The sequence below is a fragment of the Tamandua tetradactyla genome, chromosome 1 (genome assembly GCF_023851605.1).
Source record: "Tamandua tetradactyla isolate mTamTet1 chromosome 1, mTamTet1.pri, whole genome shotgun sequence".
Taxonomy (NCBI): Eukaryota; Metazoa; Chordata; class Mammalia; order Pilosa; family Myrmecophagidae; genus Tamandua; species Tamandua tetradactyla.
Genome location: NC_135327.1, coordinates 163,143,264 through 163,170,190, shown reverse-complemented (window position 1 = coordinate 163,170,190; position 26,927 = coordinate 163,143,264). Strand labels below are relative to the sequence as shown.

Below are 26,927 nucleotides of genomic sequence, written 5' to 3'. Positions count from 1 at the left end.
GTTTACAGTGAGATGCTTCCACAAGTCGAGAAAATCCCAAAATTATAGAGCTGGCAGGAACCTTCGACATCAACAAACAACAAATCCAGTCCTTCCCTTTGATGGTTAAGGCAGTAGAAACTGAGATTGGTACAGGCACATGTAGGGTCACTCTGCTGGACAGTGACAATCTCCTCTGGTTCTTAACTTTACAGAGGCTCTGTTGCAGGCTACGCTATTCTGCCCTGGTCATCTGAAAACCTAAGCAGTCACTGCCGCAGCCTCAATCCATGGCCTTTGTCTCTCCTAAGGAGTGTGTATAAGAACAAAATTCCTGCTGCTTCTTTGATTATTCTCTCTAACTCCAACTTCACTCAATTTGTGGTTAGAACCGACAAATTGATAAACCTCATAAATCAATTTCCTTTCAGAAACCTAGAATAAGCTCAGTCATCTTGTAACACAGAAGCTGTGTGTTGTATCTAGATTCCAAATAAGCTAAACTTTGCCTTTAGCAGGATAGTCTCAAAAATAAATACCTATGGAAGGAATATGATATCCCAGAATCATAGCATTATTCATGTTAAGTATTTTTTGTTTGTTTTTCTCACCAGATATCTGTATGCTCTTGGTCAGAAGGTTTGGAAAAGATGGAAAAAACGATACTTTGTTCTTGTCCAGGTTAGTAATTTCTTTCCTGTTCAGTAATCACCCTAAGGTAGGGGTTTTCAAACTTTTAGGTCTCGGGACCCCTGAAGCCAGCCTAAATTTTTTAATTGCTCTTAAAAATTATCAAGGGGTGCATGGGTGGTTCAGTGGTAGAATGCTTGCCTTTCATGCGGGAGAGCCAGTTTCAATTCCCGAACCATGCACGGGAAAAAAAAAATTATCAAGACCCTCATAGAGCTTTTGTTTAGGTGGGTTCTATCTGTTAATATTTAACATATTAGTAATTAAAACTGAGACGTTTTAGAAATATTTAATTCATTTAAAATAAAATAGTCAATCTATTATATTATATAACATAAATAAAGTTTTTATATAAAAGAAGTGTTTTCCATAGCCAAACAACTTAGTGAGATGAGTGGCATCATTTTACACCTTTGCACACTTCTTTAATGTCTGACTTAACAGAATGTAGCTGGCTCCTCATATGTGCTTATGCATTCAAGTTGTTGCAATATCACATAAAATATAGCCTCTGGAAAACTCTGCTGTACACTCATGAACTAATAAGGGTAGAAAAGGCAAATGATGCGAAATATTATTATGAAAGTAGTTTTGACTTTGTAGACCCTTTGAAAGGGTCTTGGGGCACCCTGAGGTCCCCAAACCATACTTTGAGAACTGCCGCATCATTCTAATGTTTTACAGACATGCCATAATATATATTACATTCACATATAAATATTCCGTATGTGTTATTCTCATAAATATTTCTTCAGATCATCCAAGCGGTGGATTTGCTTCTGATAAGATTCTGAATGTAGATAGAATGTTGCAATATGCAGTTTGCTGATTTTCCTTTGCTCTTGCTTTTTTTTTCTTTTTATGAAATCAGGGAAAACCTTGGCTCATAGAATGTACCTATTAAGTTAAATTTACATTAAAGGAAAACTTTCAAAGTAGTACTCATTCCATCCTATGATAAATCAAAACAGTTTTGTTCCCAAAGGAAATACAAAAAATGAAAATCACTCCTGATATTCTTAAAATTAGACAGTCTGTAAAATCTCATTGATTCCTACCACACATTAGTCAAGCTTAAGCAGACTAGATCTGAATGACTTGATGAAATGCTGAGGAAGGAAAATTGTCATTTGCCATCTCAGAGGTTTAGCCATCTATCAATTGCTGGGTGAGATTACTTTATTGATGTCTCATGAAGGCATGGTAACTTCATGAAAGTGTCAAAATTCAGTGAGAAGTAGTTTTATCTTCATGATAAACAGCCAGCCTTTTTTTTTTTCTGGCTAAAATTTAGCCTTATTTGATGTAATTGAAACTGATATTTTGTCAACTAATTTAATAAAAAGATACATATGCATACCCAAAACATTTGTGTCTCAACTAAAATATATATAAATGTGCATCTTTTTCCAGTCTTTTCATGGAGAGCCCAACCATTTGCCCCTGTTTGGATTTCTGGGCAATCTGTCCACCAAATGCACACCTATTAAGGCATCTTTTATGGGTTCCAAGATGTAGGGGTTTTTTTAAGTGAAGAAAGAACTTAAAAATATTTACTAAGCAATTAGTGTGTGTGTGTGTGTATGTGTATCTTTTTGGACATTTTGGTTTTATTCCCATCTTTTATAGATGTGTCACCCACATCTAAAAAACAAGAGTTTGTGTTAGTGACTTATCTTTATCAAAGAATTCAACTGATTTTTCATAAAAATCACAACCTCTTTTTCACAATCATATTTTATGTGTTTATATAGAATCTGATTTAATACCATAACTTCAATAAATGGGTGTTGTTGTATAAACCAGTTTGGAAACAAACCCAGCTGAATCTTGGTGAGCATAAAGTTTAACTGGTGAAAATATGTATAGAGAGAGTATAAACCAGTAACCACAAATGTTCAACATGTATATGTGCTAGTCATTATGTTTTAAAGAATGAATTGAAAATGTTAGCTAATCAGGAGACCTGGATAAGTGATAGTAGGTTAAAAGAGCTTCTAATATATTGATCATTTTAATATGAAAATTAGGCTTTGTTAGATAAGTCTCGAGGAGTCATATGATCACCTAATGTTTTTGACCAGTTTAGGTTCATGGTAATTCCTTGTCCCTAACCTTATTTTTTAGCATATGATCACAAGATCAGAAATTATAGGACAAACATGTATACTTGGGTTGTCACTCCATAAGAGGATTTAGAAATCAAAGAAAGAATAGGAATACTTTGAGATTGTTAATTTCTTTAGCTTTGGAGCAAATTACTCAGGTCTTTGGGGAGCTAGAACACTCTACCAATAACAAAAATATGAGTTCAATGCTTTAAAAGGCAAAATCCAATTTAAACTAAAGTAGGTAAACCCATATACTCCCTAATTGAAATTTATTGAAAATTCAACTGAACTATAATGAATCAGATTTATTATACCTGAGGTACCATATCTTAAAATATGAGTCATATAAATTTTGTCATGTTAAAGCATTACATCTTCACATATACATGCATATATTCACTTGTACTTACACACAGATATGGATACCTGTATTCTGACAACTTTTTGAACTTTTATACACAATTGACTCTTCAATTCTACATGTAATGAGAAGACAGATTGAATGCACACACTTCAAAATCAAGATGGATATGTATGGCCATTCAACAAGATTGGCCCATTGGGCAGAACTGGGTAGTTTTTATTAGTATTTTTAAAGACAACTCTCATTCCATCTGCACACAGCTTGTAGGTCCATACCTGCAGGCTGCATAATATTGAAAGGTGAAGGAGTCGGTTTTCATAGGGAGGACAGTGTACCCTGCTGTGTCTGCTGCTGCCATCGGCAGAATGGTGCTCTGGTGATAATGTGAATCTCATCACTACTTGTGAGTGTGTATTATATGAGTGATAGAGCTGGAGCTCTAGCCATCAGCCCAAGAATTTGTACTCATAAAAATTGATTGAGAGTCACGCTTGGCCAGCTGCAAAGTCATTGTTCAAAGTGAAAACTTGAGGAGCCACTGAGGTGAAAAGACTTTTCAAAGATTCTCTTATATAAACATATAAATCAGAGTCAAAAATGTGAACTTTAATCATTTGTTAATGTGTGCTGTTTATTTCATTTCTGAGTGAGAATAGATTGGTTCCTGTTTAGATTCTTAAACTGATAAAGTTGTAGCAGTAAATAGATTTTAATGTTTTCCAAGAATCGGATTTTTTTTTTAATGAGGAAGGTAAACCTTTGTTCAAACCGGATTGAAAGAACAATGACTTTGAAGATAATGCTTGACATCTTACCAGTGTGAAATTTATGTGTGCTTGCTTATTCACTTTCATTTTTGTACTTGTTCAGTATTTTTAGCATTAGATTTGGAGGATATCATGGGTGTAAAGTACTTATTACAAGTTTAATATATTTTATTTAATTATAATAAAACCAATAAATAGTCTTAAAACTCTCTCTGTCATTTAAGCATACCAAATTATTTCTTAATTCTACATTTTGCTAACACCTGTGCAAATAATCATATGTTCACATTTGTTACATATTCTGTGGTAAATCGAGAAATTCCTGAATTTGGGGGCCAACATTTATGTTAAACACACTTATGGTAAGAACAAAAAATGGGCTGTATTCTCTAGAGCAGTTTTAACTTTACAGAAAAAATGTACAGTAAGTACAGTTTCCATCTTGCCCCCCTTCCATCTTTGTTAAGCGTTTTAAATATCCTACGTACTCTTCAGAATAAGCCTATGAGGGTGGTAGATATTATTATTATCCCCATTGTACTGATAAAATATTGACAAACATTAGAGTGATGTAATTTACCCAGGATCAGTGCAGTTAGTTTGTGATAGCCTCAAGAAATCAATCCCAGTTCTGTCAGGTTCTAGAGACTAAGCTCTTATTTCCTCTGCCATGCTACAGTGATTAAATTGATATACACAACTAGAGTTCATCTGTAGACAAACAGATGTAGGAATAATCACTACGGATCCTAAATTTCATGGGGTACAAAAGAGTGCATTAACATTAAAGGGAGGACCAGTGAGTTGTGGTCTCAAGGTTCCAGAGCTCACTGAGGCCACTTACTGAGTGGTGCCCCTGGAGACTGAAGTAGACATCTATGTTGTTTTGGCCCTGTAACAAAGTGTTCACTGCTTGTTGTCAACGTGTCAGCATCATGACTTGAAGTTGATGCAAACAACAGCAGGCTATCAAGACATAATGTTAATTAAATATCAGCTGACTTGGCACAGGATATAAACAGTCAGCCATGCCACTCAGGATCCATACATGCTGCGAACAAACGAGAAGCACTCTGTTGGTGAAATGCCATCAAAATCTGCTTTGAACTTAAAGAAGTGAGTTGCCCCACCAGTGGATTTTTGAACTACTCAGCAAACTTGGGGATCCCCTGCTTCTGACTCCTCTCCCATATCTGAGAATGCTACAGCTGCGTGAGGAGCATGGAGTTCAGTTACATGGTCGAGGTCTCCTCTAGGACATCAGTTTATGTTCGTTTAAAGCACTAAGATAATGTGGAGTAAAGAAATAGATTACTGTCAAATCAAGAAAACCATGGCCAGGGACTCTCTCACTTTACTTTTTTAATTGGCTTAAAATTTATAAACTTGGGACATGCTCAGGGTAGTATAAAATCAAGCCATATAAAATTTTAGAAAATGAGAGGCCTCTATCAATACCACTGCCACCATATGCCATTCACCTTCCCAAGGTAGTCAACTAATCATTGTTAATGGTTTGTGTGGCCTTCTAAACATGTATCTGTGCGGGAATGTGTGTGACCATGCACATCCATCCATAATGGAATTGTTCCATATATTTTTGTTCTCTCAATTTTTTCGCCTTTAGAAATATATGAGGCAAGTTGCCATGTCAGTATAAAAAGATTCACTTAACTCTTAAATGGCTGGATTCTATAACATGGATTGACATAATTTATGTAATGTTCCCTTTTTAAGACATTTGTTTCTTTTTTTCATCAGACATTCCTGGAATTCACATATGTACAACACTTGTACCTTAATAATTGTGTATATGTGAACGTATTCCTATAGAAATGAATTTGCTGGGTCAAAGGGCATAGACACCAGTAATACTGAGTAAGATTATAAATCTTTCACTCGTGAGTGCTTACATAGTCACCAAAACTTTGTTTTATTTTGGTTTTTGTCACTTTTTTATAGTAAGTAAATGCTCATTTTGTGCCACCTAGCATGCATTATTTTATCATGCCTTTCTAAAAATACGTCGTTCATTATGAAAGAATTGAACATTTTTTTGGCTGTGAGGTTTGTTTAGATATAGGGTGTTTTGGAAAATGCCACAGGGAAAAATCCTCATTTTTAGATTTCACTTTTAAATTAGCTTTTGCTTTATAATAATGAGTTTCCATAGCAAAAAAAAAAAAAAAGATAATGGCAGTATTAATTTTTATGATTTACCCCTAGAAAATTAACATAATGTGTTTCATCTTCAAAAATAGCTATAAGACATTTAAAAATGTACACGTACATGTATTTCAGGAACTTAAATTATAAATCAGAGCAAGTGGAGTGAGAATAGGGTCAGTTTTGGTAAGTAGAATATCACATGGATCAAGCAATGATCCTAATGCAAAACTTCATCTTTCACATCTTTTACATATATAATATGTATATATATTCTGTTGCCTTTTAAAATTTTTGGTGTTGTTATTTTCATGTTTACACTCCAGAAAATGCCTGATTCCTCTTGTTTTTGGCTCATAGCTTCATGAAAGAGGAGGATCTATGAATGAGAATTACACAATATTGTGAATGACGTATGAATAAAATTTTTGTAAGATTAAGTTTTTTGGGGAAATTTTTTATGGCTCCTATTCTAGTTTGCTAGCTGCTGGAATGCGATATACCAGAAATGGAATGTCTTTATGAAAGGGGGTATTTAATAAGTTACAAGTTCACATCTCCAAGGATAGATATCTTGATTTAAGAAGGTCGATGAAGTTCAGGGTTTCTCTCTTGGCTAGAAAGGCACATGGCGACCTCTGCTAGCTTTCTCTTCAAGCTTCTTGTTTCATGAAGCTCCCTAGGATGTGTTTTCCTTCTTCAGCTCCAAGAGTTGCTGGCTGGTGGACTCTCTGCTTCTCGTGGCTATGTCATTCTGAAACTTTCTCCAAAATACTTCCTCTTTTAAAGGACTCCAATAAACTAATCAAGACCCACTTAGAATGGGTGGAGACACATCTCCACCAAATCAAGTTTAATACCCACACTTGATTGAGCCACATCTCCGTGGAAATAATCTAATTAAATTTTCCAACATACAGTAATAAATAAGGATTAGAAGAAATAGCTGTTTTACAAAATGGGATTTTGTAAAAACATGGCTTTTCCAGGGTACATAAATCCTTTCAAACCAGCACAACTCCATTTTAATGATATAGTGTAAATGTATGCGTATGTATATGTGTGTGTACATGTATATATACTCTCTTCAGATATAGGCATAGACTCATTTGTATATATATCTTTATACATATATGTTTTATACATGTGTATATATAATCCTCTATAAAATAGTGTCTGACATAATTGAAACTAGATACATATATGTTAAATAAATTAATATCACTCCTTTAATTTGGGTTCCTTCTTACATTCTATGTGAAACAGAAAATTGAATTATATTTGAGCATTCTTTAACTAAAACCTAGGTGTCATCCTTGATCCCTCTTTTTACCTCATCCAATGACAATAAGAAAATATTGTTTGTTCTACAGCCAAAGCAGTATCCGAAATTCATCCAAATCTCTCCATCTTCTCTGCTACTGTACTAGTTAAAACTATGATCATCTTCCCTTGAACTCCTCTAATAATCTCTCTCCACTTCTACTACCGCCATTCTCCCTGTAATCTATTCGTCACATAGTCAGAATAATCTGAAGCATAAATTAAATCGTGCCAATTCTCTTCTTAAATCCTTCCATTTGGCTTCCCGCTGCACCTGAAATAAGACCCAAACCCTTGACCATGACCTAGAGAAGGTCCTGCATGTTATGACCCCTACCTTCCTATTTAATCAGTCCTTTCCTCACTGAGCAGCATTTTGACTTCTAATGCTGCTAATTAAACACAGTGCCAAAAGTACGAGTCTAGCACCTCCAAGTCACCAGACCCCTCTCCAAAGATATCACAAATAAATATTGATACTTTTTCAATGTGATTTCTATGCAAATCCATATTTGCATAGATAATTCCACCTGGGTTATTATTGGTCATTCCTATGCCAATTTAATAGAAATTCTGGATGTTCTATAGCCTTTATTGTCCCCATGGCTGCCTGTTCTATCTACTCGATTAGGTATCAGTTCACTTGTCACTTTCTCAAAAGAACTTTCTATCCTCTCAATCTCAAGTAACCCCTAACTCAGTCTCTCACATATTTCCTGGTTTTATATTTTTCAGAGCATTTGTCTCTAATTAAAATTATCTTGCTTATTTGTATGTTTAATTTTTTATCTCTTTCCCCTTCTATAAATAGGGCTTCATGAAAATACAGACCTTGTCTTTCTTTCAATCTGTAATAGTCATGGAACCTTAAACACTGCTTGGTATATGTGGAAAAAATGAGTAATTTTTTGTTGAATAAATGAATATGTGCATATCACTCTGAGCCTTGTTATAAAAAGACTGTCCTCTCTTTCTCTGATTTACACACTGATTGCTAAATCTTTTTAGGCCATTTCATCTAGACAGTTAATAAATATATGTTCCCCCCAAATCTATCATGTACTTGAAGACATATTCATTTTCTTTGATTAAATTGAGTTCTGGGATTTAGAAAAATAAATAAGTAACTCTAGCAGCACCTTTGGCCTTTGCCAAGAACATTTCCAGTGAAGGATTTGTTTTAAGCCTTAATCTTTGCTGAAATTAGATGGTGGCAGTTGCTAAGCTGCCAGCTGTTAACATGATCCCTACAGTAAGAATACAACATGCAAACCTGAAAGCTCTAGTCTTTAAAAACTCATAGTTAGCACTTACAAGTGTGGACACAGACAGGTGTTGAACAGGTTGACAATTGAGAACAAAATAGGAGGTTTCCCATACCTGATGCAGATACCTCCTGAGACCACAGCAACGTAAGGTGCCAATCAAGAATAGTGATAACCGAAACCAGACTTAATGCTATCCGCAGATGGAAGTCCAGTTATATCCCCCTGTTCTCAACATATCCATTCTTTATGAAGTTATTAAGAGTATATTTGGTTACAAATATTGAATATTTATCATTGCTATATATTTTCACTGAAGGGATTTTCATTTGCAAAATAGTAAATTATTAAAGTTTTGCTCACTAATACATGCATAAGCTTGTAAATGAAAACAAACCTAAGTTTTCAGAGTAGGTCATTCCAACTGTTTCTGTCTAATTCTAGTCCCGAGAACTTGGTACATGGTGATGTGCAAAGTGGAGGCTGCAAGACTATTTAAAGCTGTGAGCACAGTAGCAGGGTGATACCCTGGTCCTTGTAGCTAGTCTTTCCATGGTATATTTTAATTATTAGCACCAGCTGATGCCAACAGTTTTTTCAGAGTGCAACTTCTCCAGGTTACTGGCTAGCAAACCTGTAGCTACAAGGTCTTAACGCTGCTCAGAGGATTCATCTGAATTTATGCTACACATTCGTTGTAGGTCTGGCCTCGGAAATGTTATTTAGGGTGACTTTGCGAGGAAGATTGGCAAATATAAGAGCTCTGGAGGGTATTAGAGGAATCAGGAGAAAAATGACATGTGGCGTCATTTTATGAAAATAGAATCAGGAATAGGCAAGTCAAAAGGATAATACTAAATAGTTGTTCTGGAACCAGTATATGCCAAATTGCACTTTTTTCAGTTGTCACCTGGGTCAGATTTCCTAATTGTTAGAGACAGTTTAGTCGTTGGTATTTTGTTACTCCTCCATCTGTACTCATCCTTACATGTCTAGGCTCAATTATCTGTGACAGATCCTGGGTCTCCTGGATGACTTTTAAGATATTAGAATAAATAAAATATTTTAAAAAAGCCCAAAATAAAACTGAACAAGACTGTTTAAATGTTTTATTATTTTAATAGACATGGCTCTGGAATTCCTCTAAAGCCTGAGTTTTTTTTGAAGTACCTTTAAGCATTCTTTGAATTGGTATTTAGAATTTTACATATTCAGCATGTTAAAAAATAATCTTATCATTTAAAGCTAACTAGAAATTACTTTAAAATAAAGCACAAAACAGGAACTTGAGCCATACTTCAAGTTTTATAAAGAAACAGCAATTTTAGTGTAAGTAGTTGGTATGCATGACAAAAACACATAACCTTTTGACAGCAAATTTTTAAGGCTAGATCTTAAATCGCAGGTACATTTTTAGCATTTTAGATGGGTTACACATATCAAGTATTTCTTAACACATGACACTGTAAAATATCATAATTTACATAATTTATGTAAAGATCTTTAGAGAATAATTTTTTGTTTTAAAGAAAGCAATTTTTAAAATACTACATGGAAGTAAATTTGTTAGATAATTTTCCTAATAAAGGAGTTTCTTAAATTACATTTCAGGACCTCTCTGCTTTTTCGTCTCTTTCTTAGGTTCTTATTTATAAATATTCATATAACAAATACCATCAACAACGTTACTGCTTTTTTACCTGTTGGAAAAAAAGTAGGAGTAGGAGAAGAGAGACAGGGAGAAAGCCACATGAGCCAAGGAGCAAGAAGGCAGAGATGTGGAGAGTTCATTTGATGCTTGTAAACATGTGGTTCCAAGAGCAGTTCAATCCCTGAGTCAGCCAGGTTCCTGGCACTTTTGATGTAACAAACTGCATCTCTAACCCTAAATGAAATGACTTCTGTAAGACACAAAAAACAGGGTGAGAGAAGTATGATGATTTCCTGTCAATCAGGTTAGATTTATTGAAAGACTGCTGCACAACAGGCAGGCATTGTGCTAGGTGCTCCACTTAAATTATCTCTAATTCTCTCAAAACCCAGTTAGGCACATTATTGTGATCTGTATCTTAAAGAAAATCACAGTGGATCCCAGGAAGGTTAAAGTGATTTGCCCAAGGCCTTGTCAGAGATAAGTGGGAAGGAATAAGGATTAGTAAATAATTAGGGGGGGAATAAATATAACTGGGACTCCTGTTTGAAATGGTGGGTTCATTTGTTGAGCCTGGCCTACCCTCCCTATACTTCCGATTGAAATACTTTAGTATGATTGTCTTCAAGAGCCCTTTTTGGACCACTCTATACAAGAGACGCCATTCTATGTCTATCTCTTTACTCTTATTTATTTTCCTTCAAAAGAATTCACCACCCCAAATTATTTTAGGTAGCTCTGTTTATTTGCAATTCATCTCTCTCCTTGTTTCTCATTCTAAGAAATGAATTTTATATTATCCGATCTGTTTATTGTTCTATTGCCAAAGCCTATAAAGTTCACTGTAGATACCCAGTGAGTATTTGTTGAATGAATGGGGGGGGGGGGGGGTAGAAAATACCCATAAGAACACATAGGAAGATGCAAAAGTTATAAATATACATGAAACCAAGGTCAGTAATTTGCCAAGCTAATACACAATCCTGTTGTCTCTAAAAGACATCAAGAAGACCAGGTAGGAAGTCATGCTCACTTTAGTCTTCAATCTATTTTGCTAATATACCCCTTAAAATAAGTTTATACAACTGTAAATCCTCCCAGATTTTCATCAAATTTAAATAACTGCAAGAGATGAAATTTCTAAAATAAGGTCATTAAATCACTCATAAATTCATCCAATACAATCTAAATACTGTTGTGATTTTGTGTCTACCATGACCGTTTCCTGTTTCTCCCTGAACCCTTATTTCCATTACTCTTCCCCAACAGAATTTTATCCTTATGAAATAAATGTTATGCTTCAAAGTCTTCTTGATGGTTCCATCAAGCTTTTCTGCAATTTATAACATCTGCAGAATTATAATTAAAAAATAATTCCCTATAACCAAAAGGCTTTGTGTTAAAATGTTCTTTTATATTGATGTATAATTGCAATTATGAGTAACACACAACTGATAAAAACACAAATATATGACAAAGTTTAATGAATAATTATTAAACGTAAAAAGTTAAATGTTTTATTGGAAATATCTTTCTTAATGAACTGAATAGGGCTGGATTCTCCTCCCAATTTATCTGTGAATGAAAGTTATTTATTCTAGAATGAGAAAGGGTTTCATATTAATTCTTTTCTCTTTTTTTGGCATTATTTTTAGAGATGTAAGTGTGGAGAAACCTGGTTCACATAAATAAGTTGATGGAAACTTAGAAGTTTGTCACAATAGTGTTGCTCAGTTTCTTCAGTTTGTATTTTTTTTACTCTTGTTTCTCTGATATTTGGCAAAATAAATTGGGATTTTAACATTCTCTGAAACAGACTAAAAGTTTCAAATTCTCAGGGATCACTTTTTTCTCTATTTTCAGTTCTTGGGCCCAAACATGTGCTAACCTGCCTGAAGGCAGATTATTTTATAGGTCACCACTTTACTGAGATCGAGCTCAGTAAAATTTTTGGAAGTGACATAGAGATAGAGATCTATCATAAAATAATGTTTAATATCCTGTCAGTTTATGGTTAAATTAGGTCCTTCTACAATTTTTCTGTAGGCAAAAAAAATGGGAAAACCACCTGACTTTCACAAAAATTTGCTTTGTTTCTAAGTGAAGAAAACCATACAACTGCAATAGGAAAAATCATATCTCAGTCTCTCTGAACCACACTACATAAGTGCTGTTAGAAATTGAAAATTAGATGAGAGATTGTTCATTTCTACTTGCTCTCAAGCTTAATATCTGAGAGGTGAATTCAAACAGCTCTCTAGTAGGAGAGTAAGTGGAATAGAAGCTAATTTCCTGTCATTTGGCAAACATCAGAACTTGGAAGGCCACTGTTTGTTCAATAATAGATAAAAAGGGGAGAAAACTAATATGAAGAGATTATATAATATTAAAATCAAATATATTTATTACATGGTTTTAGTAACTTAAAAATATGGACTCTATTGAAAAGTTTATGAAAATGTGATAAGACAATTGACTTAGATAAAAAGATCTCATGGAAAAATCTAATAGAAATAAGAAAGCAGTAAATAAAAAAGAAACACAAACTAATCTATACTTTTTAGGCAGTGAAATAGGAATGAACACGGCATAATGAAGTCAGACTTTAAAATTTTAAATCAAAACTCTTTATAATACCGGCAGATATTAAGGAAAGAAAGTAAATATCCAAAGTCTGTTTCTAAGTGGGAAGAGAAGAGGAGAAAACAGCTGAACAAAACATAAGTAACAATAGTAGAAATGAGAAAAAACAACTTTTTTTTCCTTTGGGGAAACTCAGCCATGTACTGTGGAGTTGAGATTAAAGTCTCAAGAGCCCAGATGTTTTATCTCTCAATACCAGTACATTTCATATAAGCATCTTATATTTTCTTGTCAATGAAGTTTAGTTTAATCATTCATGAATTACTTACACTTAAGTCATTTAGATATCATATTCTCTTGTTTTCAATTTTTTTTAATTTTAAATTTTTTAAAACTTTAAAACTCTTACCAGTTAATCAAACTCTATGATTCTTTCCCAAATAACAATAATTTTTTCAGATAGTTAATTTTTATTGATTAAATGAAGACCGTGTAGAGTAAGATTATACTCTCAGGAAGTACACCTGTTATGTGGAGCTAGCCAACCCTGTTTATACTACTGTGTAATTTGTATCTGACATATCTGTAAATCAGATTTAAAATCAACTTAAACCTTCCCTTCTGTATTGTAATTCAAAAAATCATCGTCTCTTTATTGGTTTTCAACTGGCAGTGCCTTCCAATATAAATTACAGAGATCACTCACCTCTCCCATGAATAATAACTTTTTGAGATGGCAAGAATTTCTTTTTAATGTTAATAAACATTCTCTCTAATCAGTTATTTCCCAAATTAGTTTTGTTTCATCATTTGGCTTTTCCTGAATTTCCATAGCCCATCATATAGCGAGTGCTTAAGACACACTAGCTAGATGAAGGGATGAATTCAGCCTCATGTTTATTGGATTCTGAACGTTTAAAGTAGAATGTTTGGTAATGGAAAAGTTAAATATGACTTGTTAAGGCAATGGAATAGTTTTAATTAAAGAGCAGAAGTTTTTATTCATTTGGACTGCTAAATTATTTGTGTGATTTGGGGGGGAGATGCAAAGTAAGTATATGGTTTGTACTTTCAAAACTCATAAATTTTCAAATAAGGCAGAATAGAGTATTTATTAAGTTGAAATGAAGTGAATTTCCTGGAGGAATAGAAAGAGAAAACCATGTACCAGACACTGTGAAACAACTGAAATGTATTATGGAAAAACTTTAAAAAAGCAAACATCAAACAAGGACTCACGGTTAAAAGGGTAAAGACAAGTTTGTAATGATCATGGAAGAAGAGGTAGGGGCTCACTAGATTGAGGAATAGATAGTAAATGTAATTTTAAAGATAAAAGTATATTTTCATGTTCAGGAGTTCAGATAAAGAGATGAATAAAAGTGGGTGAGTGTTATTGGATAGCCTACCTAGAGTACCTAACACAGTAGTAGCTACGTGGAACTATGTATTCCAATTCATAATTGCTGGAGACTTCTGCAACCAGGGAAGCCAGGCTTTCCTGTGCTCTCCATGTTTCTCTCAGCAGATTCCAGACTGTTCATGTGGGGATACCAATAGCCTTTCAGTTTTTAAGAGTCTTTCAAATGAAAGTGGTAGATATGAAACTTATGAATTATATTTCCCCAGTATATTTTCTATTGTATTGATAAAAGGAATATTGCTTTATAGTAGTCCCCTCATGTCTAATAATTATAATTTAATTACCATGAGACAAATTTGACACGTTTGGTTTCATATACTAATCCCATCAATCATAGTTTTTTCCCTGTAATAAATATACTGAAATAAACATGTATGGTCTCTCTTATACATATAAACATTAGACCTATTAATTAAAAACTCTCTAAAACAAAATCAAAATTGAAGAATTGACCAAGGAATTTAACTTAGTAGGCTTGGCTACTTCTAAAAGATAATACTGAGAATTCTTTTAGGCAAACACCTATAAATGCTGAATAAAATATAATGCGTGCTTATTAAATGCATAGCTGAACTGCATGAAAGGAAAGCCTCAGGGACCAAAAACGGCTAGAATGGCCACTCTTGTGAGACGTCCTTGTGGCTGCACTGGGGTGTAAGTGTGGGGACGGAGCTATTGATGTTGATACCAAGGGCCTTAATATTTTATCGCTCACTTGGAGAAAGAAGACATACCATTAAGTATTCTCACAGTGGGAGTTTAGAAAAGAGATCTCATAAAGAAATAAAAGGAGCTAGATCTCAGTAAAATGTAACCTAGATTTTTCTCCGCCAGCGCTCCCGCCGCCATCTAGCCCTCCTCTTCCTCTTTCTCCACCGGCGGCGCTCCCGCCACCATCCAGCCCTCCTCTCCCTCTTTCTCCGCCAGCGCTCCCGCCGCCATCCAGCCCTCCTCTTCCTCTTTCTCCGCCGGCGGCGCTCCCACCGCCATCCAGCCCTCCTCTTCCTCTTTCTCCGCCAGTGCTCCCGCCGCCATCCAGCCCTCCTCTTCCTCTTTCTCCGCCGGCGCTCCTGCCGCCATCTAGCCCACCTCTTCCTCTTTCTCCGCCGGCGGCACTCCCGCCGCCATCTTATCCTTCCCTTTCTCCTCCTACTCCAGCGGCTCTAAAACCACCACCGTGCCTGCCCTCTTCTGCCTTCACCAGCTCCTCCACCACCGTCCTCGACAGCCTTGCCACCCTCACCTTTCCTCCTCCAGAAGAGCTACTGGGGGAGTAGAAATGATACAGAACAGCTCCGAGAGCCACGACAGAGATCAAAAAGACAGCGTACCCCATCCTGGAATGGCTGACTGTCTGGGAGAACCAGCTCCGGTGAGATTGCCGAGGGGCGCGGGCTTTCCCGGGCGGGGCAGCAAGCAGCCGGAGTCCCTCCCTTCCTCCTTCCCGGGCCAACTGGCAGAATTGGGCAGGCGGTCCCCTCAAGCCGCAGAGGCTGGCGCCCCCACCACGCGAGGCCCCCCGGACCAACTGAGAGATTTGGATCGGAAATCCCCAGACCGCAGAGAATGGTGACCCGGGCGGTCCCTTCCAAACACGTGACTCCCCGGTCTGGCTGGGAACGGTGCACTCTCCCGGGCTGTGGCGGCTGGCGCCCTCCCGCCATGCTTGGCGCCCCGGGCCGACTAGGAAATTCAGACGGGCGCTGTCCCGGGCTGCGGCGGCCGGCGACCCTCCCCGCGTTCAGACCCCTGGGCCGGCTGGCACTCTTTCATGCCGCTTTGGCTGGCGAACCTCCCCCACGGCGAGAGTTTTCCAAAGTTAAAGGACCCACAGCACCTTTTACTGGTGGGACCCACAGACAAACGTGTGCCACCAGTGCCACCTTCTGGGCAGGATAAGAAAAACAGAACCCAGAGATTTCACAGAAAAATCTTTCAACCTGTTGGGTCCACCTCCCAGGGAAATCTGACTAAATGCCCAGACGCCAGCAGAAGATAATGGATCATGCTCAGAAAATTGAAAATATGGCCCAGTCAAAGAAACAAACCAATAGTTCAAATGAGATACAGGAGCTGAGACAACTAATGCTGAATATACGAACAGAAATGGAAAACCTCTTCAAAAACGAAATCGATAAATTGAGGGAGGAAATGAAGAAGACATGGGCTGAACAAAAAGAAGAAATAGAAAAACTGAAAAAACAAATCACAGAGCTTATGGAAGTGAAGGATGAAGTAGAAAAGATGGAAAACACAATGGATACCCACAATGACAGATTTAAAGAGACAGAAGATAGAATTAGTGATTTGGAGGATGGAACATCTGAATTCCAAAAAGAAACAGAAAGTATCAGGAAAAGAATGGAAAACTTTGAACAGCGTATCAGGGAACTCAAGGACAATATGAACCACACAAATATATGTGTTGTGGGTGTCCCAGAAGGAAAAGAGAAGGGAAAAGGAGGAGAAAAACTAATAGAAGAAATTATCACTGAAAATTTCCCAACTCTTATGAAAGACCTGAAATTACAGATCCAAGAAGTGCAGCGCTCCCCAAAGAGATTAGACCCAAATAGGCGTTCTCCAAGACACTTACTAGTTAGAATGTCAGAGGTCAAAGAGAAAGAGAGGATCTTGAAAGCAGCAAGGGAAAAACAATCCATCACATACAAGGGAAACCCAATAAGACCATGTGTAGATTTCTCAGCAGAAACCATGGAAGCTAGAAGACAGTGGGATGATATATTTAAATTACTAAAAGAGAAAAACTGCCAACCAAGACTCCTATATCCAGCAAAATTGTCCTTCAAAAATAAGGGAGAAATTAAAACATTCTCGGACAAAAAGTCACTGAGAGAATTTGTGACCAAGAGACCAGCTCTGCAAGAAATACTAAAGGGAGCACTAGAGTCAGATACGAAAAGACAGAAGAGAGAGGTATGGAGAAGAGCGTAGGAAGAAGGAAAGTCAGATATGATATATATAATACAAAAGGCAAAATGGTAGAGGAAAATATGATCCAAACAGTAATAACACTAAATGTTAATGGACTGAATTCCCCAATCAAAAGACATAGACTGGCAGAATGGATTAAAAAACAGGATCCTTCTATATGCTGTCTACAGGAAACACATCTTAGACCCAAAGATAAACATAGGTTGAAAGTGAAAGGTTGGGAAAAGATATTTCATGCAAATAACAACCAGAAAAGAGCAGGAGTGGCTATACTAATATCCAACAAATTAGACTTCAAATGTAAAACAGTTAAAAGAGACAAAGAAGGACACTATATACTAATAAAAGGAACAATTAAACAAGAAGACATAACAATCATAAATATTTATACACCGAACCAGAATACCCCAAAATAAGTGAGGAATACACTGCAAACACTGAAAAGGGAAATAGACACATATACCATAATAGTTGGAGACTTCAATTCCCCACTCTCATCAATGGACAGAACATCTAGACAGAGGATCAATAAAGAAATAGAGAATCTGAATATTACTATAAAGGAGCTAGACTTAACAGACATTTATAGGACATTACATCCCACAACAGCAGGATACACCTTTTTCTCAAGTGCTCATGGATCATTCTCAAAGATAGACCATATGCTGGGTCACAAAGCAAGTCTTAACAAATTTAAAAAGATTGAAATCACACACAACACTTTCTCGGATCATAAAGGAATGAAGTTGGAAATCAATAATAGGCAGAGTGCCAGAAAATCCACAAATACGTGGAGGCTCAACAACACACTCTTAAACAACAAGTGAGTCAAAGAAGAAATTGCAAGAGAAATTAGGAAATACCTCGAGGCGAATGAAAACGAAAACAGAACATATCAAAACTTATGGGACGCAGCAAAGGCAGTGCTAAGAGGGAAATTTATTGCCCTAAATGCCTATATCAGAAAAGAAGAAAAGGCAAAAATGCAGGAATTAACTGTCCACTTGGAAGAACTGGAGAAAGAACAGCAAACTAATCCCAGAGCAAGCAAAAGGAAAGAAATAACAAAGATTAGAGCAGAAATAAATGAAATTGAAAACATGAAAACAATAGAGAAAATCAATAAGACCAGAAGTTGGTTCTATGAGAAAATCAATAAGATTGATGGGCCCTTAGCAAGATTGACAAAAAGAAGAAGAGAGAGGATACAAATAAATAAGATCAGAAATGGAAGAGGAGACATAACTACTGACCTCACAGAAATAAAGGAAGTAATAACGGGATACTATGAACAACTTTACGCTAATAAATACAACAATTTAGATGAAATGGATAGCTTCCTGGAAAGACATGAAAAACCAACTTTGACTCAAGAAGACATAGATGACCTCAACAAACCAATCACAAGTAAAGAAATTGAATCAGTCATTCAAAAGCTTCCTAAAAAGAAAAGTCCAGGACCAGACGGCTTCACATGTGAATTCTATCAAACATTCCAGAAAGAATTAGTACCAACTCTCCTCAAACTCTTCAAAAAAATCGAAGTGGAGGGAAAACTACCTAATTCATTCTATGAAGCCAACATCACCCTCATACCAAAACCAGGCAAAGATATTACAAAAAAAGAAAACTACAGACCAATCTCTCTAACGAATATAGATGCAAAAATCCTCAATAAAATTCTAGCAAATCGTATCCAACAACACATTAAAAGAATTATACATCATGACCAGGTAGGATTCATCCCAGGTATGCAAGGATGGTTCAACATAAGAAAATCAATTAATGTAATACACCATATCAACAAATCAAAGCAGAAAAATCACATGATCATCTCAATTGATGCAGAGAAGGCATTTGACAAGATTCGACATCCTTTCCTGTTGAAAACACTTCAAAGGATAGGAATACAAGGGAACCTCCTTAAAATGATAGAGGGAATATATGAAAAACCCACAGCTAATATCATCCTCAATGGGGAAAAATTGAAAACATTCCCCCTAAGATCAGGAAGAAGACAAGGATGTCCATTATCACCACTGTTATTCAACATCATGTTGGAGGTTCTAGCCAGAGCAATTAGACAAGAAAAAGAAATACAAGGCATCAAAATTGGAAAGGAAGAAGTAAAACTATCACTGTTTGCAGATGATATGATACTGTGTGTCAAAAACCCTGAAAAATTCACAGCAAAACTACTAGAGCTAATAAATGAGTACAGCAAAGTAGCAGGTTACAAGATCAACATTCAAAAATCTGTAGTGTTTCTATACACTAGCAATGAACAAGCTGAGGGGGAAATCAAGAAATGAATTCCATTTACAATTGCACCTAAAAGAATAAAATACCTAGGAATAAATTTAACTAAAGAGACAAAAGACCTATACAAAGAAAACTACAAAAAAACTGTTAAAAGAAATCACAGAAGACCTAAATAGATGGAAGGGCATACCGTGTTCATGGATTAGAAGACTAAATATAGTTAAGATGTCAATTCTACCTAAATTGATTTACAGATTCAATGCCATACCAATCAAAATCCCAACAACTTATTTTTCAGAAATAGAAAAACCAATAAGCAAATTTATCTGGAAGGGCAGGGTGCCCCGAATTGCTAAAAACATCTTGAGGAAAAAAAACGAAGCTGGAGGTCTCGCGCTGCCTGATTTTAAGGCATATTATGAAGCCACAGTGGTCAAAACAGCATGGTATTGGCATAAAGATAGATATATCGACCAATGGAATCGAATAGAGTGCTCAGATATAGACCCTCTCATCTATGGACATTTGATCTTTGATAAGGCAGTCAAGCCAACTCACCTGGGACAGAACAGTCTCTTCAATAAATGGTGCCTAGAGAACTGGATATCCATATGCAAAAGAATGAAAGAAGACCCGTATCTCACACCCTATACAAAAGTTAACTCAAAATGATCCAAGATCTAAACATTAGGTCTAAGACCATAAAACAGTTAGAGGAAAATGTAGGGAGATGTCTTATGAAACTTACAATTGGAGGCAGTTTTATGGACCTTAAACCTAAAGCAAGAGCACTGAAGAAGGAAATAAATAAATGGGAGCTCCTCAAAATTAAACACTTTTGTGCATCGAAGAACTTCATCAAGAAAGTAGAAAGACAGCCTACACAATGGGAGACAATATTTGGAAATGACATATCAGATAAAGGTCTAGTATCCAGAATTTATAAAGAGATTGTTCAACTCAACAACAAAAAGACAGCCAACCCAATTACAAAATGGGAAAAAGACTTGAACAGACACCTACCAGAAGAGGAAATACAAATGGCCAAAAGGCACATGAAGAGATGCTCAATGTCCCTGGCCATTAGAGAAATGCAAATCAAAACCGCAATGAGATATCATCTCACACCCACCAGAATGGCCATTATCAACAAAACAGAAAATGACAAGTGCTGGAGAGGATGCGGAGAAAGAGGCACACTTATCCACTGTTGGTGGGAATGTCAAATGGTGCAACCACTGTGGAAGGCAGTTTGGCGGTTCCTCAAAGAGCTGAATATAGAATTACCATACAACCCAGCAATACCATTGCTGGGTATCTACTCAAAGGACTTAAGGGCAAAGACACAAACGGACATTTGCACACCAATGTTTATAGCAGCGTTATTTACAATTGCAAAGAGATGGAAACAGCCAAAATGTCCATCAACAGACGAGTGGCTAAACAAACTGTGGTATATACACACGATGGAATATTATGCAGCTTTAAGACAGGATAAACTTATGAAGCATGTAATAACATGGATGGACCTAGAGAACATTATGCTGAGTGAGTCTAGCCAAAAACTAAAGGACAAATACTGTATGGTCCCACTGATGTGAACAGACATTCGAGAATAAATTTGGAATATGTCCTTGATAACAGAGTCCAGCAGGAGGTAGAAACAGGGTAAGATAATGGCCAATTGGAGTTGAAGGGATACAGACGGTATAACAGGTCTAGATACAAAAACTCAAAAATGGACAGCACAATAATACCTAATTGTAAAGTAATCATGTTAAAACACTGAATGAAGCTGCATCTGAGCTATAGGTTTTTTTTTTTTTACTATTATTATTACTTTTATTTCTTTTCTCTATATTAACATTCTATATCTTTTTCGTTTATGTTGCTAGTTCTTCTAAACCGATGCAAATGTACTAAGAAACGATGATCATGCATCTATGTGATGATGTTAAGAATTACTGATTGCATATGTAGAATGGTATGATTTCTAAATGTTGGGTTAATTTCTTTTTTTCCATTAATTAATAAAAAAAAAAAATTACTGCAAGCCCTGCGTTGGTCAGTTCAGAGTCCATGCATTCTGCCAACTATTAATAGTAGGCTTATTTATAGAGAAGAGTTTACATGTTTTCATCTCTCAAATGTATTCATTATTTTTCAATTAGTTATTTATTCTTCATGAGTTTATATGGAATCATCTAATCTCTTTTCTTAAAAATAATAAAATTGAGTATCTTAGAATCACCAGATTAGTAATTCCAAAACAGAGATTCTTTAAAGAAGGAATCTAGCCCCCAAAATCTTTGGAATAAGTTTTTTTCTTTGTTTTTTTTAACTTCGTTCCTTTGTTAAGAGGGAAACTGAGAGAGAGGAGTGATCAAGTGGCAATGTGTGTATTTTGAGATACCCCTGTATGATGGGTCTACCCCACAGCTAGCTGTAGTGGACTTATTAGAAGCTGAAGTGCTTTCTTTTATTCTAAACAACTGTTTTCATTAATTGGTAGGTCAGGTTACTGAGCTGAAGAATCAGGTAGTAAGATGGGATCAAAGATGACTGAATACAGTGAACCTTCAGTAGGATCCGAAAGCTCTTGTGCAGTTCAGTAGGCTCTTACATAGAAATTTTCACAAAAATCTGTGCATTTTACTTTGTAGAAGATCAGGGCCAGCTCCTCTGTCTTCTAGAAGACAAAGCATATGTTTCTTCATTTTAAATGTAATAATAGCGACCTCTACACCTTTTACACAACACTACACCAAATCTCTCTTTCTATCCTGAAGTACAGTGAATGGATATGAAAATACATGAGAGAGCAGGACATATTTTACCCATTTTTATGCTGGGTTTTCCCTTATTGCATAGTTCTTGATATATTTTGGATATAAGTCCTTTGCAGAAAATATATATTGCATAATATATATGTTAGCATTTTATAGGCCATAAGAAACCCTGTAGTAAAAAAAATCTATTTCTCTTTAACCCAATGATGCCAAACTTATTTTTAAGAAGAATATTTTTTCATGATGCTTCTATCAGTATTTCATAGAATGTTTGCCAATGGATCACTGATTTGGAAATACTGAATTCTAGGCTTAGAAGAACTGCCAGCTGACAAATGAGCTGAGCAAGGTTGCAAAAACTGCTAAAATATAAATGCACTTTTTTTTTGGGGGGGGGGGGTGAGTGGGAGAAGAGTCTTCTGATAAAGAAAAGCCAAAAACTAAATCTGATAAATTTAATGCAAACAATCTGCGTACGTTTTTCTTGAACAGGTTAGCCAGTACACCTTTGCTATGTGCAGTTATAGAGAAAAAAAGTCTGAGCCACAAGAATTAATGCAGCTTGAAGGATACACCGTGGATTATACAGATCCCCACCCAGGTAATTCTAAGTTGGATCACCTTCCCTGCCATGCATGTATATATATAATTCTTATAAGTATCCAGGATCTATTTTTCATTCCAAAGTCCACTAAATGGAGTGCACATTTCACTTATGTACCTGGACAAGAATTCATGAGATTCAAATTCTGTCCTTTTGAGTGCTGTTTAATTTTAGCCATAACTCATTATCTCTGTTATCTTAATATAAGAAATAAATATTTAAGAGTTATTCCATTAGAAAAGCTATATGAGAATTATTATCAATGTTTACAGATACTTCATCACTAAAAAGCGAAAAGTGCAAAAGATAGAAACAGGGAAAGAAATGGCAATTCTATTTATATTCTGTTAATTTTATCCACCACCAATACATTGTTGTACTTCTCTCATTCTCTCCATATTAATACTGGACACCTGGTATCTAAAAATAGTAAGTGTGAATGAATTACTGATATATGGAAATTAATGAAATTAATGTGAAGATATTCAGAAATTGAGATAAAGAATTATGGAGATTAAGAAATTAATATAGAGAGATTAAGAAATAAAATCTTTGACCACATTCACTAAGTGATCACTTAAAGATGCAAAATTATACCCTTTCTGTGAAAGAAGTTTGCAAAAGGTACATCCCATACACTATCAGGCACCACTTTTATTTTACCTGTGTTTTTCCGCTGAACTCACTTATATGTTTCTCCTGTGGAAAGAACAGGAAATGTACCAACAGAAGAGGCTTCTTTCCCTGACCTGAAATATCAGATCACAATACGCCTTTCCGTGGGGTGTGTTTGTATGTCTTGCGGAATGCTTCTGTATCATGAACTGTTTGTTTCCCTAAGTTATTTTTAATTTCTAATGTGATGTGAAAGCTTAAACCTTTTGGTTTGTGGATTTGATCCTCAACTGAAAAAAATATGTTTAAAGCCCTGAACTGTTAATATCAAGTCCATTCTTCTCCATGAGCTTAGCTAGGGAATGAGTTTAAAACCTGTCAGTTGGATTAGTATTTAATGAGCTCTGTCTTCTGCAGGCCTTCAGGGAGGTCAGATGTTCTTTAATGCTGTTAAAGAAGGAGACACTGTGATATTCGCCAGTGACGATGAACAGGATAGAATATTATGGGTTCAAGCCATGTACAGGGCTACAGGGCAGTCGTATAAGCCCATTCCTGCAGTTCAAACCCAGAAGTTGAATCCTAAAGGAGGAACTCTCCACGCAGAGACTCAGCTTTGTAAGTTCTGTAAAAGAATAATTTGATTATCAATTAATAACCCTAATAAGATATGAAATTATCTGAGTCAAATGTATTCAGTATTATAGTTTACATCATTAGTTGATTCATAATTGAATAAAAATAGTTCATATTAATAATCATAAAAAGTTATCTAATTTTCTCACACAAATCTAAAGCAGATGGTCCCTGTGGTTTCTAATCATGGATTTGCCAAGCTTTGGAGAATCTCTGGGAATCTAAGATACAAGAATATTCTCCACTTCTTAAAAGAAAATTCCTCTTATTATAATTTTTAATTTATGAGTCCTATAGAAATTGGCTCTGATAGGATTCCAGAAAACCAAAATGATGGAGCATCATTTTCTGGAGTATTTCTTAATAACCCACAAGGGTAATAGAGCTTTTATCTGTTGCTGAATAATATTAAGAATAGGCCATAAAATCAGCTTTCTTCTTCAGAATACGTTAATACTCATTTTCTGTATGCTAATTTAAATTATCAAGAACTTTGATTTTAATTTATTAGTGATTAATAACAAAATTATGTATGGATGGTAGAAGCATATTCAAACATTGCTTTAACAATCATTAAATAAAACGTTTTAATATGTCATACTGCTTTGCAAAACTTTTCTGGTTTCTCCTGTAATAATGGATTAGTTTATCCTTAACTTTTAGCTCAAATTGCAGCTTTTCATTCAACACCCTTTACTCTCATGATTCTTCTTCAAGAGAGTAACACCTTGTCATGAATTAATTTCTTCTACTTTTTGTACATCAAATAACTACTCTCTTTTCTTTTTAGACACTTTTTGGTAATGTATTTAGGCATCTTAAGTGAAGGCACCTTCTGCCATATAAATAAAGGTGGAATATGAGTGCCATCTCTTTTCTCTGTTTTCTTTTAGAAGTCAGAGACTATATTCATAGGGTATCTTAATTAATTTTAGATCCACTTTTTAAAATACAGTGAAAATATTTAGAAATACTAATATTAAGTTAAAAGAAATTGGCTTAGATTTTTCTTATTTTACTGTAAATTAGTATCATAGCACCTTGAAATTTTTTAGAAAGCAATTTATTTCATTTATTTTTTCTTTATCTGAAATTTTAATTCCTTTCTTCTGCTCCCCCCCTTCCACCCACACATACATATAGAATGTGGTACAGTAGCTATGAATTTTCCATTAGAACTCAGGTATACAAAAATACAACTATTTCTCTACCACTGTGCATATCTTCACTTCCATTTCAATGTTGCCTTATAACTTAAACTCATCAAACCAAGACAACTCTGTCACTTACAGAACTTAAATTCAGTCATTTCAAGACTCTTCCCCGAATCTTACAGGAGAATTACATATACCTGTGACATCATTATTTGTAACATCTTGTCCAATACTGTTCTCTGTCCAGTGGCCTGGAGCTTAACTTGTCCCATGTGTACCCTTCCTTGTGTGCCAGTATACAAGGCACTGATACTGAGTTCCATATACTCTGTGTCATCTTTGTCTCGACTGCAGAGATCTTTGAATCCCTCTCACCACACTTGGCCTTACTTGCCACAGTGGTACCATAGGAGCTTATTGGGTTTTCTCCTACGATATACTGGGGTGCAAGAAACTCTCAGACCGCTTCTGTCTTGGTCCATTTCCCTCTTGGCACTACCCATATCCGTTGCTTCTCTGCTACAAAAGTCTCTCAGAGAGATGGAAATTTCATGTGCTAATTTTCTATGCATGTCTCTTCTTTGATTAGGTGTCTATTCAATACTTTACCTATTTTTAATTGGACTGGTATTTATTTAGTTTTGAGAGTTCTTTGTATTATTCTGGATACAAGTCATTTTATCAGATATGTACTGTGCAAGTATTTTCACCCAGTCTATGGCTTGTCTTTTCATGTCATTTAAAAGAGCAGAAATCCTTAATTTTGATGAAATCCATTATATTAGTTACTTTCTCTTATGGATTGTGCTTTGTTTTTCTAAGAAATCTTTGCCTAACCCAAGACCACAAAAATTTTTCCTACTGTTTGCTTCTGAAAATTTTACAGTTTTGGCTTTTTCATTTTGCATTTACATGCATTTTGAGGTAATGTTGTGTATGCTATTAAATACACATCCATGCTCACAGATGAAAGTTGTTTTGTCTTAAGCCCACTCTTACTTCTGAACTTCTAATTATGCACCCACTATTCAGGTACTCTTCTGCCACCCCCACCTTTTGTTGTACTTTGTACAAATCATATATTTATACATTGTCCAAAACCATAGATTTATCATTCCTTTCTGTGCATATGCATTATAAAACCTGTAAAAAGTACATCAAAAAATATAAAAAGAAGTTCTGGCATTTATAATTATCTGTATAACTACCATAGGGGTTCTTCTGCCCCCTCCAAAACAGGGCTAGGGGACCCCAGTAGGAGTGCAGGCTGGCACCTTCCCTTGGAACCATGGAAATGGTTCAGTAAGGGGCCAACAAAGTGCCATAAGACTCTCTTACTATTTTACAGCTACATTTTCTTGATCTGGGCCTCACCAAATTATTGCAACCCTTTATCTATTTTCTGGAGTTTTGAAGAAGATGGTACTGCTACTTTTTATTCGTTGTTCAAAGATTCTCTGGGGATATGTCACCCCATAGCATTATATACTGCCATCTTGTTTAACTTGTCTGTCTTCCTGTTTGATTTTAGGGCAAATATTTAAAAGTCCTTAAAGTGTGGTATTAAATTTAATTTGATGAACTCATTTT

The 26,927-nt window shown here is 35.7% G+C and overlaps 1 protein-coding gene across 15 annotated transcripts in view; it reads left to right on the top strand.

The window, feature by feature from the left end:
• Positions 1–26,927, top strand: part of CADPS2 (calcium dependent secretion activator 2) — a 617,203-nt gene that overhangs the window by 408,833 nt on the left and 181,443 nt on the right. For 14 of the 15 annotated variants that reach the window (XM_077120033.1, XM_077119365.1, XM_077119348.1 and 11 more), the window contains 3 exons: positions 594–660; positions 22,821–22,929; positions 23,965–24,165. In XM_077120033.1, the coding sequence (XP_076976148.1) occupies positions 594–660; positions 22,821–22,929; positions 23,965–24,165 (377 nt within the window). The remainder of the gene's footprint in view (positions 1–593; positions 661–22,820; positions 22,930–23,964; positions 24,166–26,927) is intronic. The other variant, XM_077119865.1, reaches the window with a different exon arrangement.